Source organism: Oratosquilla oratoria, chromosome 23 (assembly GCF_046742065.1).
Source record: "Oratosquilla oratoria isolate Oo_2021 chromosome 23, ASM4674206v1, whole genome shotgun sequence".
Lineage (NCBI taxonomy): Eukaryota > Metazoa > Arthropoda > Malacostraca > Stomatopoda > Squillidae > Oratosquilla > Oratosquilla oratoria.
Window position 1 is genome coordinate 21,012,262 of NC_134799.1, and position 17,734 is coordinate 21,029,995.

At 41.6% G+C, this 17,734-nt stretch overlaps 1 protein-coding gene across 3 annotated transcripts in view; it reads left to right on the plus strand.

The window, feature by feature from the left end:
* Positions 1-17,734, plus strand: part of LOC143038014 (uncharacterized) — a 45,132-nt gene that overhangs the window by 20,516 nt on the left and 6,882 nt on the right. For all 3 annotated transcript variants that reach the window (XM_076206847.1, XM_076206848.1, XM_076206849.1), the window contains exons 4-7: positions 2,441-2,577; positions 7,930-8,054; positions 8,971-9,180; positions 16,843-16,977. In XM_076206847.1, the coding sequence (XP_076062962.1) occupies positions 2,441-2,577; positions 7,930-8,054; positions 8,971-9,180; positions 16,843-16,977 (607 nt within the window). The remainder of the gene's footprint in view (positions 1-2,440; positions 2,578-7,929; positions 8,055-8,970; positions 9,181-16,842; positions 16,978-17,734) is intronic.

Below are 17,734 nucleotides of genomic sequence, written 5' to 3' on the forward strand. Positions count from 1 at the left end.
CGATATGGCAGCCTCGCGAATACACTCGCTCCCCATGACGCCTACGTGTGCGGCACCGTATGGAAGGTGTTAATTTTGTCTCAACAATTCCCATTATGTCCAGTTCTTTTTCCTTCAGATACTCATTCAGTTCATTCAGTCCTGTTGTTAATCCATCTATATTTGTGTAGGACATGCTTAACTTTCTGTTATTTCCATTGTATTTTCTGTTTCTTTTGTTTCTCTCTGTTAGGGTCCATTTCCTCGCTTTCATATTCACTACTCTTCAATAGAATTCTTCTTTTTCTGACTCCGTTTTGTTCTCATTTTTTTCTTTAGCTTATTGCCTTTTCATTTTTTCTTCCTCTCATTCCTCTTTATTCATTTCTCTTATTATCCATACCTTATTATATTGTTCACTTGCTGCTAGTTTCCCTGTCTTTGCTAAGATATTCTCTGCTGTTTGTGACCTGAATTTAATCTTAATTGGTCTGGTCTTATCTGTACTATATTTTCCGAGTCTAAACATCTCTTCAATTTGTTTCATGTTTTCAGGTTCATCTTCCTGAACTAATTCTAGTAAACTGTTTACTTTTTCTTTTTCCTCTTTAATTCTTGTGGTTCTATTTTGGTTAAATTTCTCTTCCATTCCTAAAATAATTATACATTTCTTTTTGTCTGCTAAGTCTCTTACTATATTCTCCCTCTGTCTCATCACTTTAATAACTGAGTCTTTAGTTTGTTCTTTCATTTGTTGCTTAATTATGTCAGTAGATGCAACTTTACTGTTTTCTTGGATTTTTTCCAGTCCTGTGATTCTTTTGCCATGGCCTCTTTATTGTCTTTATTATTCCTCTTTAATTCCTCATTCTCATCTTTAACTTCTTTTAACTGTCTTTTTAATTCTTCTATTTCATTAGTTAAGTTTTTGTTTGCCTTCTCTAGTTCTTCCAATCTTTCAACTCTCTGCGCAATCTTGGCTACGTTACCAAACCTACTTTCCCAATGCTCGGTTATTTTTTCAAATTTTTCCTCTAGTCTTGCTAATCGGGGGAGGTTGGTATCCCCCCACCCTCTTTAAATCCCTGGAAATTATTATCATCACCTTCCACTGTGCTGCTCTTATCTATATAGATTCTAATCTTTACATTTTTGTTGATCCCGTCATCACCGAAATCATCATCATCATCGGTCCGTCTTTTGTTTTTCAAGACGCCTGGCCTCCTGGACAAGTCCCCCTCTTCCTCATTCCCTTCCATTTCCCTCAATAATCCCTCCCCTTCTCCTTTTTTATCACCTTCCCACTACACCACGAGCTTTCCCCTTCCCTATAAATATAATAAGGTACTTTCTTGCCGTTGAGATCCACATAGATTTTCCTTTTTTTTTTTTTTTTTTTTTTTCTCTCTCTCTCTCTCTCTCTCTCTCTCTCTCTCTCTCTCTCTCTCTCTCTCCTTTCTGTTTTTCGGAACTCCAATTCTCGCCATCCATCCGATGAAAGTGTATGTGTATGTATGTATGTATGTGTGTAAGCACATTGTCTAGGGAAGTTGCCTGTCTGATGAGCACTTTGCTGGAGTTTTTATATGTTTAGGTAGTGGTCTGCTTTTTATTTTTAAGCAAAATGGGTGGAGTGCATTCATGTCACATGCCAATGTGTGATTTGGTTGTGTTAAGAGGTTAGAGTTCAGGGATGTATCTGTGGGGCACTGATGCAGAGGGTGATACATAGGTGTCATGATATAAGTTTTTTTTTCTTTGTATGGATTGTGATTATTTCTGTTGTGATGTCTGTTAGTGATTATGCAGTTGCTTTTATTTTGTTAGGGAAGAGAGTATTAGTGTTGTGAGTCCACTTTTGTATTGGATGTTGTCTTCCCTGACTGTGATGTATTCAGTGAACGTGATTTAAGGTGCTGATAATAAATGTTGCTTTGAGCCCCAAAGTGGCCAGAAGTGGTCCTTGGGCCCTCCCTCAGATCCGTCTGTGAAGAAACTCTGGACCATTGTGTTTTGTTGTACCAGTTTAGGACTGTTTCCATGTCACTGGGTGAAATTATTAGAAAGAGGGGATAGTTGCCAGTCCTCAGCTCTCCATGTGTGAAAAGGTGTTAGAAAAAAAAAAAAAAAAAAGTCCTGTTGAAATTGGAGATTTTGGGTCCAACCGAGAGACTGTGTCAGCCCCACAGAGGTGCACCCCATGATATAGGTGAGGGAGTTTATGGGTTTTGCAAATGGGCAGCTCTGCTATCTCTTGCAGGTCCACCACAAGGAGGTACCTATCATTGGTTCCAATTAAAGTATTTGTTTTGTTTGCTATATTAGTGATATATTTATCTAAGAATTGAGACAGCTGTGTATTTGTGATGCTATTAACATGTATTTGTAGTATGCTTAAAGTATTTTATGTATCTGTCTGTTTATATTTTCATGAATTTAAAAGAATTCTCTATTTTGACAGATTGAAGAGAAAGAAAATAACAATTTCTATATTGTCCGTACTGAGACATCTAAACCTTCAACAGCTGTGCTAAAGAAGTATATTGGAAAGAATCAGATGCTGCAGTTGAATAAACTCAATGAGGCTATCATTAAGGAGTAAGTGGGGTTTACTTACATCATAGTCTCTGTTGATCAGGGAAGGTGGTGGGAAAAATAGGAATGGATGCCAGGAAGACAAAGTCTGGAGGGATGTTCTTATTTGTTTCTGTTGTTGTAGTTGTTCATTAGACTGTCTGGCCGAGCAGTCCTGTCTCCCTGAGGAATGCCACGGCTGGAACAGGGTTTTCCCACAAATCCCTTATTAGAGTTTATATTGTGTTGTTGCCATGCTTGATTATGTACAATACAGTCTTCCATAATGTGTTGTAGTATGGGGTGGTGTTGCATCCTGGACAACACAACAGGTCCTGGTATGGTGGCATCTCTGTCATGTGACCACCCCTCAACCTCAAGAGTTGGGGGCCAAACTCCCACAGGAAGCCCTTGCCACCACAAGGTGGCACCAATCCCCGGGTGTTTCTGTTTGGTGAAGTGCTAAGGTTAGACCAACATTGGCTATAGGCTGATCACCATGTAATGGAGAGGGTGTGCCTTGTTGCATTGTTTTTGACACAGCAGTGTGGTGGAGGATAGCATGACCCTTCATCAAAAACTGCTGTCTATTTCATTTCTCGACTATTTCCTTATCCAGGCTCTTCCAGAGAATGATGTTATTGTGTGGAAATTTGTATTCATCTGTGTGTGTGCATGTGTTTATGTATATGAGCAACTTTTAACCCCAGAATAACATGCAGTCAATACCCCAGACAGGGTATTGACTGCATATACCAAAGGCTATTTCCCCCTTACAAGGGAGGTAACTTAGATATGTCAAAAGGCATTTTCCCCCATATAAGGGAGGTAGCCACTTGAGGTATTCAACTAACTACACCCATCCATCACCTGTATGTTTCCCTTTTACTTAGCCATCCCTGCCCAGATTAGAAACAATGCAGCAAATCCACAGCTGGGCCCAACAGCCTAAGCTGGTTTACCCTCTACTGCTTCATTGACATGGTGACCCTCCCTCCTTGTCCCCTCACCTATAGATAGAGAAGAGGAGTAGAAATTCCAATGGTTTACATCAATTTTGTCCATTCACAACCATTCTTCGTTCGTACCTCCCAATAGTAATGGAAATAGTAATACATACATACATATACCCCTTACAAGGGAGGTAGCCAAAAAGAAGGCATAAAAACCATTCCCACCCATTCCATCTCTAAATACACTTCACTCCCCTCCACCCTCTACCCTCCCTCTTATCTTGGCACCTGGATGATAGGTCATTCCTGCATCTTGTCCACTGCCCTGGGTCAGAAGCAGTGTTGCAAGACACAGCACATCCACAGCAAGGCCGCTTCATTAAATCAGCGACCCCCCCCCTCCCCGTCCCCTCATGCAGAAAAGAAGACGGGGAGAAATCCCTTCGGGTTGGGTCAAAATTTTCCCACACGTACTACCTCACCCCTTACCCCCCCCCCCATTTCACCTCATGCATCACAACATCATCCATGTACAACCATTCTCCATTTACCCCTGTCTTCTGTCCTCTCCCATCCTTCCTCAACAGACATTCCCCTCTTCCCCAAAGCCCCTTTCACCCCATCCATCCATCTCATCCTAAGTCATCCCCTCATGTTCACTCCCTCCACATCTGCCTTCCATACCTTTTTTACTAGTCTTTCTTCACTCATTCTTTTCATGTGTCCAACCCATCCCAATACTTTCATCCACCCTATCTCCCAACTCCCTTACCACCCCTGTTCTCCCCCTCACCTCCTCATTTCTCACTCTATGTAGCCTAGTAACCCCATCATACTTCACAGACACCTCATCTCACACACATTTAAACTCCTCTCTTCCTCTCGTATGTTCCATGTTTCCACCCCATACAGTGCTGTTGGGAATAGTAATACATACATATTCCAAAGGTTTTTCCCCCTTACAAGGGAGGTAGCCAAAAAGAAAAAGGCACAAAATCATTCCCACCCATTCCATCCCTGAATACACTCCACTCCACCCTCCCTCTAATCTTTGCACCTCCTGGATGACGGGTCATCCCTGCACCTTGTCTACTGCCCTGGGTCAGAAGCATTGTCGCAAGACACAGCACATCCACAGCAATGCTGCTTCATTAAATCAGCAACCCCCCCTCTCCTTCCCTCCATGCATAAAAGGAGAAGATGGGGGAGAATTCCCCTCGGGCTGTGTCAAATTTTGTTCACACATACTACCTCACCCCCATCTCCCCACCCATTCCACCTCATGCATCACATCATCATCCATATACAACCATTCTCCATTCACCCCTGTCTTCTGTCCTCTCCCATCCTTCCTCAACAGACATTCCCCTCTTCCCCAAAGCCCCCTTCACCCCATCCATCCACCTCATCCTAGGACGTCCCCTCATGTTCCCTCCCTCCACATCTGCCTTCCATACCTCTTTTACTAGTCTTTCTTCACTCATTCTTTCCATGTGTCCAAACCATCCTAATACTCTTTCATCAACTCTATCATCCAACTCCCTTTCCACTGCTGTTCTCCTCCTCACCTCCTCATTTCTCAATCTATCTAGCCTAGTAACCCCCATCATACTTCTCGGACACCTCATCTCAAACACATTCAAACTCCTCTCTTCCTCTCTTATGTTCCATGTTTCTACCCCATACAGTGCTGTTGGCACAATCACTCCTTCATACAGTCTCCTCTCAGCATCCATTCCCAAATGTCTATTCCTCATTACACTTTTTAATCCACCAAGGCATTTACTCGCTTCTCTCAATCTACATTCTACCTCCACCTTTTCCTGCCACATTTGCACCCAAGTATCTAAAACTATCCACTTCCTCCAATCACTCTCCCTTAATGCTCACTTCCAGTCTGCTGCCACTTTCACCCCTTGTACATCTCATCACTTTACTTTTACCCACATTTATCTTTAGCTCTCTTCTATCACACACTCTCCCAAACTCTGTCACCAACTTCCTCAATCCCTCCTCCGATCCTGCCACAAGCGCAGTGTTGTCCGCAAACAACAGCTGGCTCACCTCCCACTTTTCTCCATTTTCTTTAACCATCTCCAATCCCTGACCCACCACCCTTGCATTTACCTCTCGCACCACCCCATCCATGTACAAATTGAACATCCAGGGCGACGTAACGCATCCCTGATGAAGTCCCACCTTTACATCGAACCACTCACTCTCTCCATTTCCTATCCTGATACAAGCTCTACTACTCTCATAAAAACTCTTGACAGCTCCTAGAAGCTTTCCTCCTATCCCGTATATCCGCAAAACCTCCCACAGTTCCTTTCTGTCTACCCTGTCATAAGCCTTTTCCAGACCCATAAAAGCCCAAAAAACATCCCTCCCCTTTCCTATAGCTTTCTCACATATCTGTCTTACCACAAAGATCTGATCTACACAACCTCTACCCATCCTAAATAGTAATACATAATTTATATACATAAAAAGGATGGAGGGATGCATGAAGATTTCCTAGAAAGTTTAAAGGTTGGTGCCATGAAAAATGCTTAGGAATCACGGACTTGCACCCAAGTAGTGTGGTAGGGGACATGGATGACCCTTCGTCTATGACAGTGGTTCCCAAACTATCTTACCTGACGCCCCCTTTTTGCTTCCAGTAGACCCGCAAGTCCCCACTCCCTCTTTTGTTTATGTGAAATGATTCTTGCATTTATTTCTTAACCTCTTCACTCCGGGGCACATCGCACGTCTGGCAGCATTAGCTGCCCTATGTGCAATGTTGTGTCATAATGATCGCATTATAAAAATTAAAGTCGGTGCTCAATCGTTCGTTCTCTTTCACCCGTGAATTTTGATAACCATAGAAAATATGATGAAGCCAGTTTAGAGAGAATGAAGTTACGTAGGTACGACTACAATAAATATAATCAAAAGGCCGACTTCGGCATCATCACGTACCCACTTGCTCCTCATAACGCCTACGTGTGCGGCACTGAATGGAAGTGGTTAACCCCTTCCATACGGTGCCGCACACGTAGGCGTCATGGGGAGCGAGTGTATTCGCGAGGCTGCCATATCGGCGTCTTGATTATATTTATTGTAGTCGCCCCTCCATAATGACATTCTTTCTAATTCTTTTGTAATCGCATTTTCTATGGTTATCAAAATTCACGGGTGAAGAGAGAACGATCGATATAAACGGTGACTATATTTTATGATGCGAGTATTATTACGACACGTCGTACGGCTGGCATTGGCTGCTGCCACCGAGATCTAAGTCCATGACGCCTACGTGTGCGGCACCGTATGGAAGGGGTTAACATTGTTCAGGAAAACAGATTTATGTTTGTATTAAATTTTAATAATGAAAGCCACTCAAATAATAGTACATTCCAAAGACATTTTTCTAAGTAACTAAAAATGAAACATTTGGTTCAAAGGGAGTGAAAAAAAAAGTTTGAACATTAGCAAATTGGCAGAATTGACTTGCAATTTTAAGAATAGATAATTTGAAAACATGGCATATAATATTTGGAAAGACTCATGAAACTAAGGCACAATTTATTAACAAATTTAGTGAGATGGATGCTGCTGCTTCTTCCTCACAAGATTAGGAATTCTAGGATTGAAGTATTGGGAGTTTGTGACAAGTCCTTAGTGGTGTCAGTGTGGTTAGTATCGGTGATGTGATGTGTCCAAAACGTGTAAGGAGAACTAGCTTAATAGAAAACCGGTTGGAGTGACTGCTATAATTATACTTTGCATGTATGTAACGGCAGATATTTGTTCTTTGAATGATTTTATTATTCTAATTAAACAAATATTTTTGAGCAGATGACTTCATGCCCCCCTTGTATCCTCCTCACACCTCCTTAGGGGGGTGCTAGTTTGGGAACCACTGGTCTATGAGGTACTAGGATGGGAGGGACAATGAATTTGCTTTTGAATGTGTGTAAAGTGGGTATACGCTTTGACTTGCCCACCTGCCTTATTAATTAGAAAAAGGCTTTTTGATATGTATGTATGCATGTGCTAAACAGAGACACTGGTATATATTTCAATGATTCCTTCCATTGTAGATTTGTATCACATTGACCCTCATTCAATCCTGAGTCACTATCCCTTTTTCTAAGGAATTCATTAAACTCTTTTAAACATAAATTGTAGTCCTCAATGATTTTGTTCATATGCTGTGCTTTCCCATTGTTTTGTATTAGGGTTTCCTAACTACCTAGTAGAATACTTTTGATTGATATGAAAACAGCAGACCTTTCAAATATTTGTTTCATATTCTTAAACCATAATATGTCCCTCAACATTAATTAGAATGTCAAGTTGCACAATTTTATTCATTTATTTATTTGTTTGTTTATTTATTTATTTATTATTATTATTATTTTTTTTTTTTTTTTTGTAGGTTTCAGGGTATGTTAGGAATTATTGATTTGCCTCTCTTGGTAACAAGATCAGATAAAGCCATATATGTCCTTGTGGATGATGATTTTGAAGAAACTCGATTTACAATTCAGCCACGCATTCCAGGTAATTGCCATTTTGCTTCATTTTTTTTGTGTGTGTATGGATATATGATTTATGTACGTATATATATGATTTATTATAGTTAGGCCTTACTAAAAGTCCTTTAGGAAGAGGCCATTTTTTTCTGGCTCTCCTTTTATTTAATTACATTTTACTCTACACACAATGACACGTGCTCATCACAAAACAATCAGTACAAGACTATCCCACAAGCTTTTTAGTCCATTCATCCATGTTAGAGTAAACCCAAGGGGAAAATCCCTTCCACAGTAAACAAGAACTACATTGACATGACTTTATTCAAATCACCATCCAACTTTGATAACAATTGTTGCCTCAAGTTTCGCCTAATGGAAAACTCAGCCCCACAGTGTTTTCTCTCTCTCTCTCTCTCTCTCTCTCTCTCCATGCCAGCTGAAAGAAGGGGAACAATCACCAGTTGTCAGCTCTCTTATGTGTGAAAAGGTGTAAGAAATGTAGTTGAAGTTGATAGATTTTGGGCTCATCTCCTGATGAAGGTGAGTGGGTAGACAGATTTTGAAAAGAGGCATTGTCCTTTTTGGAGGACCACCACAAACAGGGACCTGACATTGGTTCCTCCAGTTTAAAAATGGTAACAACACAGAATAGGCTTGGCCACAGAAGCAAATTGCTACAGAGGCAGTCACCACACAGAAACCACTGAAAACTTTAGTATATATTGCCCTACTGTAGCCTTACCCAGCCATCAACACAATATGTTTATGGAGTGACTTTTGGACATATCTGGTGATGTTGCCAGTTACCTGGAAGCCATGGGTCTTCTGCAGGAGAGTCCTGGGGAAACCAAATGATTGATTGACTAATGAGTAATGTTTACATTTTCATCATCATAATATCTCCTTCATTGACATTAAGAATTTGTTTGAAAACTTTTCAGTTTCTTCAATGGTCTGGAAAAACTGTCCTTCCCTTGTCGCCATTGGAGAGCTCCCAAAACTTGTGCAAAAGTTAATTCGTATGAGGAGAGAATTACACGACTTTATCCTTTTTGTAACCCTTGTTCCGGAAGTGGATCCCAGCAGATATGAAGAAGAGCTGAGGAATATGTTTTACACTCGTTTGGAGATGTTATTCTTTGTTGAGAATGGTGAGTTGTCATGTTAAAGTTTTCTTGTTTCAGTTTGGTAGCCAGCCAAGGCATGCACCAGTGGTGGCTCATGTGTATGAGTATGTATATATATATTTTTTTCATTTTATACAATAATAAACATTTGCTATAAAAAAAAAAAAAACAATTGAAGCAGCACCCCCTACTAATTCAAGTTACAAGCTGCCACCCACCCATCCCACACCCATTTGACATAAATTTGTTTACCTTTCATCATAGCACTTTGTGGGTGAAGGGCTGTCCCTGCCCACTGCTTGGATCAGAAGCATTGCAGCAAGATGCAACAGGCTCAACAGCCAAAGTTGGTTTAATATCACCACAATTTACATGGTGACCCCTCATTCATTCAGTTTAGCATACATTCACAACCATTCTCAGTTCTCTATTTCCCCTCATCCTTGCCTGCTCAACAGGCATTCCCCCTTTACCTAAGGCTCCTCTCATCCCATCCATGAATACCTAGGTCTTCCCCTCATTTGCACTGCATCCCCCTCTGCCTTCCACACCATTTTAGTTAGTCATTCTTCACTCAATCTTACCATGTGCCCAAACCATCCCAGTATACTTTGATCAACCATATCTCATAGCTCCCTTTCCACCCCTGAACTCCACCTCACCATGTTTTTCACTATATCCATCCCCATAACCCATATAAATTTTCTTGAACATTTGATCTCAAACATTTGATCTAAAAAATAGGAATTCAGGGCAAGCTGTTGGAATGGATGAAGGACTTTTTAATTGGAAGGAAGATGAGAGTGGTTCTTAGGGATAAAAACTCGAAATGGGAAGAAGTAAAAAGTGGCATCCCCCAAGGCTCTGTTTTGGCTCCTTTAATGTTTGCCATATACATAAATGATATGGACAAAGGAGTGAATTGTTACATGAACTTCTTTGCCGATGATGCTAAATTGCTCAAGAGAGTGAAAACAGAAGAAGATTGCAGATTGTTACAAGATGACTTACATAGAGTATGGGAATGGAGTCAGAAACACGAAATGAATTTCAACATCAAGAAATGTAGCATAATGGAGTTTGAAAAAGGCAAAAATAGAGTCTCAGGAAACTATATGATTGGAGATAAAGAAGTCAAAAAAGTTAACTCGGAGAGAGACCTAGGAGTAATCATCTCAAGTGACTTGACTCCTGACAAACACGTAAACAAAATTTTTTGGAGAGACTTACAATCTGTTAAGATCTGTGAAAGTGGCTTTCAACTACATGGATGAAGAGATGGTTAAGAATTTAATTGTTGCATTGATAACACCAAAACTAGAATATGCTATATCATTGTGGGCACCAAGCACAAAGAAATTAGAAAGAATCCAGAGAGCGGCGACCAAGATGGCACCTACACTATCAAATTTGACATATGAACAAAGATTGGAGAAATTACAACTGATAACACTAGAGCAGAGAAGGGAGAGAGGCGATTTGTTGACCATCTTTAGAATTATGAAGGGAATGGAAGTTCTTGATAGAGATGACCTATTAAATGGGACAAAAAAGAAACAAGAGGACATGCAAAGAAACTAAAGAAAGACAGTTACAGAAGAGACCTGAAAAAGAACAGTTTCCCACACAGGTAATTGACATCTGGAACAAATTGAACAGTGAAACACTTAATGCCAGAAATATACAGGAATTCAAAAGCAAACTAGATGTAGAGAGATACAAAAACGGGTCAACACGAGCATAGCTCCAGTCCCGTAAAATACAACTAGGTAAATACATACATATACCAAGGCTTTTTCCCCCTTACAAGGGAGGTAGCCAAAAAGGAAAAGGCATAAAATCATTTCCACCCATTCCATCCCTGAATACACTCCACACCCATCCACCCTCCCTCTTATCTTAGCACCTCCTGGATGACGGGTCATCTCTGCACCTTGTCCACTGCCCTGGGTCAGAAGCAGTGTCGCAAGACATAGCACATCCATAGCAAGGCCGCTTCATTAAATCGGCGACCCCCCCCCCCTCTCCGTCCCCCCATTGCATAAAAGGAGAAGACGGGGAGAAATCCCCTGGGGCTGCGTCAAATTTTTTCTCACACATACTACCTCACCCCCATCCCCCCGCCCATTCCACCTCATGCAATCACAACATCATCCATATACAACCATTCTCCGTTCACCCGTCCTTCCTCAACAGACATTCCCCTCTTCCCCAAAGCCCCCTTCACCCCATCCATCCACCTCATCCTAGGACGTCCCCTCATGTTCACTCCCTCCACATCTGCCTTCCATACCTCTTTTACTAGTCTTTCTTCACTCATTCTTTCCATGTGTCCAAACCATCCTAATATTCTTTCATCAACCCTACCTCCCAGCTCCTTTTCCACCCATGTTCTCCTCCTCACCTCCTCATTTCTCACTCTATCTAGCCTAGTAACCCCCATCATACTTCTCAGACACCTCATCTCAAACACATTCAAACTCCTCTCTTCTCTTATGTTCCATGTTTCTGCCCCATATAGTGTTGTTGGCACAATCACTCCTTCATACAGTCTCCTCTTAGCATACATTCCCAAATGTCTATTCCTCATTACACTTTTAATCCATCAAGCCATGTACTCACTTCTCTCAATCTACATTCTACCTCCACCTTCACTCCACCTTTTCCTGCCACATTTGCACCCAAGTATCTAAAACTATCCACTTCCTCCAGTTGCTCTCCCTTAATGCTCACTTCCAGTCTACTGCCACTTTCACCCCTTGTACATCTCATCACCTTACTTTTACCCACATTTGTCTTTAGCTTTCTTCTATCACATACTCTCCCAAACTCTGTCACCAACTTCCTCAATCCCTCCTCCGATCCTGCCACAAGCGCAGTGTTGTCCGCAAACAACAGCTGGCTCACCTCCCACTTTTCTCCATTTTCTTTAACCTCTCCAATCCCTGACCCACTACCCTTGCATTTACCTCTCGCACTACCCCATCCATGTATAAGTTGAACAGCCAGGGTGACATAACGCATCCTTGACGAAGTCCCACCTTTACCTCGAACCACTCACTCTCTTCATTTCTAATCCTGATAAAGCTCTACTACTCTCATAAAAACTCTTGACAGCTCCCAGAAGCTTTCCTCCTATCCCATATATCTGCATAACCTCCCACAGTGCCTTTCTATCTACCCTGTCATAAGCCTTTTCAAGATCCATAAAAGCCCAAAAAAATCCTTCTCTTTTCCTATAGCTTTCTCACATATCTGTCTTACCACAAAGATCTGATCTACACAACCTCTACCCATCCTAAATCCACACTGTTCCTCACCAATTACTCCTTCTGTTCCTCTCCTAATCCTCTCAATCAAAATCCTCCCATAAGCCTTCCCAACTACACATAACAAGCTAATCCCTCTGAAACTACTACATTCACACTTGTCCCCTTTTCCCTTGTAAAGAGGAACTATACAGGCACTCCTCCAGTCCTCCGGCACTCTACGCTCTCTCCAGCAAACATTAAATAACCTCACCAGCCAGTCCACCATCACTGTACCTCCCTTTTTCAGACATTCTGCATGGCATCCATCCAGACCAGGTGCCTTACCTGCTTTCATCATCTTAACAACTGCCTTCACCTCATCCTTCCTTATTTCTCCTCCATTCTCCTCACTCATCACGGTCATTTTCTTCGCATTTCCCACTGCAACTATCTTTCCCTCCCTATCCTCCTTCACATTTAGCAACTCCCTAAAATATTCTGCCCATCTTCCCCTTACTGCCTTCTCTTCCATTATCATCTCTCCATCTGCACCTTTTACCTTTTCTTCTCTACTTGATTCGCCTCCTATTCCTCTCTTAATTTCTTTCCAAAACATCTTTTTATTACTTTCAAAATTTTCTGTCATACTCTTACCCCATTTCACATCTGCTCTCCTCTTTGCCTCCTTAACCACTTCAGTACGGGACTTAAATCTCGCGGGCAGCAGCCAATGCCAGCCGTATGACGTCACGTAATAATATTCTTATCATAAAATATAGTCGCCGCTTATATCGATCGTTCTCTCTTTCACCCACGAATTTTGAAAACCACAGAGAATGGGATTCAGGGCGCATTTGGGAGAATGTAAAAACACAGGGGCGACTACAATAAATATAATCAAGACGCCGATATGGCAGCGTCGCGAATCCACTTGCTCCTCATGACGCCTACGTGTGCGGCACCGTATGGAAGGGTTTAACCTTTTGCTTTACTTCTCTTTTCTTTGTACCTCTCATATGACTCCCTCGTCCTATTTTGTAACCAATCTGTGAAAGCTCGCTTCTTCTCTTCTACAACCTTCTTTGTTTCCTCATCCCACCATTCACTACCCTTTCTTCTATTTCCCCCTGTCCTTCTTGTTCCACACACCATCTTTGCACACTTTATGACTCCCTCCTTGAACCATCCCCATTCCTCCTCCACTCCTAGCTCTACTCTATCCTTCACTCCCTCCCACTCCTCCTTCAGCTTCTTTTCGTACTCCTCCTTTTCCTTTTCACGCAAAGAGTTCACTCTAAGAACCTCCCTACCTTTTGTCCCTTTCCTTTCTCCATCTATCCTCCACTCTCAACTTACCCTCCACCAAAAAATGATCTGATATTCCCCCACCCTCTCCCCTTAGCACATGTACATCCTTAACTCTTCCTATCATAATCCTATTTACCACTACATAATCCATTAGCGCTCTGTCTACCACCCTTCCCCCCACCACCCTCTCCCATGTGTACTTATGCTTGACTTTCTTCCGAAACACTGTATTTGCTATCATCAACTCTCTCTCTAGACACATTTCCACCATCAACTCTCCACTACTATTTTTTCCTGGAACTCCACATTTCCCAACCACTCCATCAATTGGACCATTTCCTACCCTAGCATTAAGGTCCCCCAGTACTATTACATTGATATTTCTTCCTAAATCCTCTATGCACTCATTTAAATCTATCCAAAAGGCCTCCCTTTCTTCTACACTCTTCTCACTGCCAGGCCAACTAGGTAAATATTCAAATTCCTCCTTTCTGCTTCCGTAACATTCCAATTTTCTGCTTTATCGATGTTATAGGCACAATGATCCTTACTAATTGCCTTTTCTGCATCCATTACCTAATACCCATTTCTCATGATATGTCATTCTCTCAAGATTTATACTTGTTTCCATTTTACAGTTTACCTCTGCTTTTACTCCTCCATTCCCTGCTACATGTACCCTTATTTATCTATTTACCAAAAGGCTTCTTCCCCCTGACACGGGCAAATTCATTAATTTGCCATTTGATGGTGTGCATGGTACTTCCCATCTCTCACTGAAACTGCTTAGGTTCATCCGCTTCTAGAGTGTTGATCATCAACCAGTTAACATTGTTGGTATAAAAATGACAATAATTTCCAAACCTTTGGTACCTTTATTAGTTTAGTGTCCATGTTTTTGTTGTTATTATTCATTGTTACATGACTTATGTGTATTTATACCACTACTGGGGAGATATTGCTGATATATAGAATTGGGGGAAATCTGTTAAGGGCAATCAGGAGTTTTTACATGAAGTCATTTGAGGTAAAGGTGAGGCTGTTTTCAGGGTCTGTCTCCAAAGCTGCAATGTGTACATGGATGGGAGTGGTATGGTAAATCCAGTGGTGGCAGAGGATTGGATATAGTTAGACATAGAGGGAAATGGGAGGTGAGCCAGTTGTTGTTTGCAGACGACACTGGGCTTGTGGTGGGGTCTGGGGAGGGACTAAGTTAGTGACAGTTTGGGAAGATATATGATTGGAGAAAGTTGAAGGTATATGTGGTTAAAAGTGAGTTGATGAGATGTACAAGGGAAGAGAGTGACAGCAAATTTGAAGAAAGTTTAGGAGAAGAGGGGCTGGAAGAAGCGGATAGTTTTGATTGTTTAGTATTGCATGTGGCAGGAAATGAAGGAGTCGTAGTGAAGGTAGACTGTAGAGTGAGGGAAGCAGTTAAATGTTTTAGGGGATTGAAAAGTGTCATGAAATGGGCATCTAGGAATGGATGCAAAAATAAGATTATATGAAAGAGTGATTGTGCCTACAGCATTGTATAGGGAGAGACTTGGAGAGAGAGACAGAAAGGAAAAGTTTAAATATTTTTTAGATGAAGTGTCAGAGAAGTATGGCGGGTGAAATGAAGTGTTGGAGAATTATGGTTGGGGTTAAGAGGTTGGACAGTGAGAAATGAGGAGGTGAAGATGAGAGAGGGGTTGGAAAAGGAACTGACAGATAGGGTTGATGAAATATTATTAAGATAGTTTGGGGACATGGAAAGAAGGAGGAATGATTAGCAGAAAGAGTATGGAGAGCAGAGGGAGATGGATGACCAAGGATAAGAAGGATGGATGGAGTGAGAGGGCCCTTGAGCAAGAGGGGAATGTCAATTGACCAGGGAAGGGAGAAGTCAGGAGATAGAGGTGAGTGCAGTATGGTTGTATATGGATGATATTTTGATACAGCTTGAAGAGATTTCTCTCTTTATTCTCTATTTTCTGCACAAGGGGATGAGGAGGTAGGCTTGCTGTGTAAGTGAAGCAGCCCTGCTGTGGATGTCCTGTGTCTTGCTGCATTGTTTTTGATCCAGGCAGTGAGTAGGAGACAGGGATGACCTTTCATCCAAGAGGAGCTAAGATGAGAAGGAAACAGTGGGTGGTGGATAGGAATGGAATGGATGGGAGTGGGTGCATACCTTGAATAACTACCTTCCTTATAAGGGGGAAGGCCTTGGCATGTAGGTATTATACCACTTATTATTCCTTCAGAATTGAAGATTAAGTACCTGGAGTGGTGAAGTAGAGATGGGGGAAGATCATTTTACCTTACATATCTGAATGCTCCCCAAATCAGAACATTATGGCCCAATTAGCTCAAATCTGGAGGCATTACTGTACTTTATACCTAGTTTCTCTCTCCCCACTTTTTGCATAGACTAGAAGAGAAATTGCAGCAGGTGAATGAAGATAGTTGCAGATTTCATTTATGTGATAGTGATACAGTTTAATGTAACTCCTTCCAATTGGGAGGCTAGGATGGTGCCCCTTACAAAGAACTGTACATACATATACCAAAGGCTTTTTTCCCCCTTATAAGGGAGGTAGTCAAAAAACAAAGGTATGAAAACCACTCCCACCCATTCCATTCCTGTCATACTCCACTCCTTTCCACCCTCTTCCCTCCCTCTTATCTTGGCACCTCCTGGATGATGGGTCATCCCTGCATCTTGTCCACTGCCCTGGGTCAGAAGCAGTGTCATAAGACAGCACATCCACAGCAAGGCTGCTTCATTAAATTGGTGACCCCCCCCTCTCCATCCCCTCATGCAGAAAAGGAGAAGACTGGGAGAAATCCCTTCAGGCTTCGTCAAATTATTTCTCACGCATACTCCCTCACCCCCATCCCCCACCCATTCCACCTCATGCATCACAGCATCACCCATATACAACCATTCTCCATTCACCCGTCTTCTGTCTTCTCCCGTCCTTCCTCAGCTTAAATTAATCTATACACCAAGGGCCTCTTCCCTCTTATAAGAGAGGTAGCCAGCCAAAGGACACGCCCACTCCCACCCACTCCACTCACATCCACCATCCATTTGTTTCCCTTTCAAATAAACTATAAATGTGAACTTGTTTACAATCTTCAGGTGAAATTGGTAAGATGGTAAAACTGGTCAAGCTTGCAGCTATTGCTCAGGGTTGGTGCACTCTTGGGCTGACAGAATATCATATTCATCAGATCGCTCTAAGGGAAGCAGACAACCTGTGCTTCAAAACCAGAAGTAAGTGTTTCTATTTTATATGTTTGTTTTTTATTTAATTTTTTCCCAAATTACATTATGACAGTCACTGGAATCAATCACAGATTGCTTTTAGTAATCTGAACACCTCATCTTGGTGCCATGTTCTAGCGTTGCCAAGATAATGCAGTCTTTTGTGTGAATAACTTATGGTTGTTGCTGGTTCCCTAGAAACCAGAGGGACCTAGGGCAACAGATTGATTCAATAAGTGGTGTGTGTATGTTAAATTCATGTAAAAATTGCTGCTGTTATGTGTTATTGATGCACTTGCTATTTGTACAATGTTTAGATTGTATTTGTTCTGTGAGTGTCTGTGGCCATCAGTAGGCACCAGCTCCAGTTCGTTGTATAATGATTGGTGTTGGCGAATATGGTACATTTTACATTGAAGAAGACTTGTAGTCGAAATGTCAGGAATATAGTGTTCTTGCCCTAACCCACGTTTCTCTACCACCTTTTTCACTCATCTGTCTTACCTTCATAACAATATATATATATATATATATATATATATATATATATATATATAGATATATATATATATATATATATATATATATACACACACACCAATGTTTTTTCCCTCCTTACAAGGGAGATAGCCAAAGTCAAAGGCATAAATCCACTCCAACCCATTTCATCCCCACATACTCCACTTCCATTAACTACCCCTCCCTCTCTTTTCTTGGCTCCTCCGGGATGATAGGTCATCTCCACATCTCATCCAGTGCCCTGGGT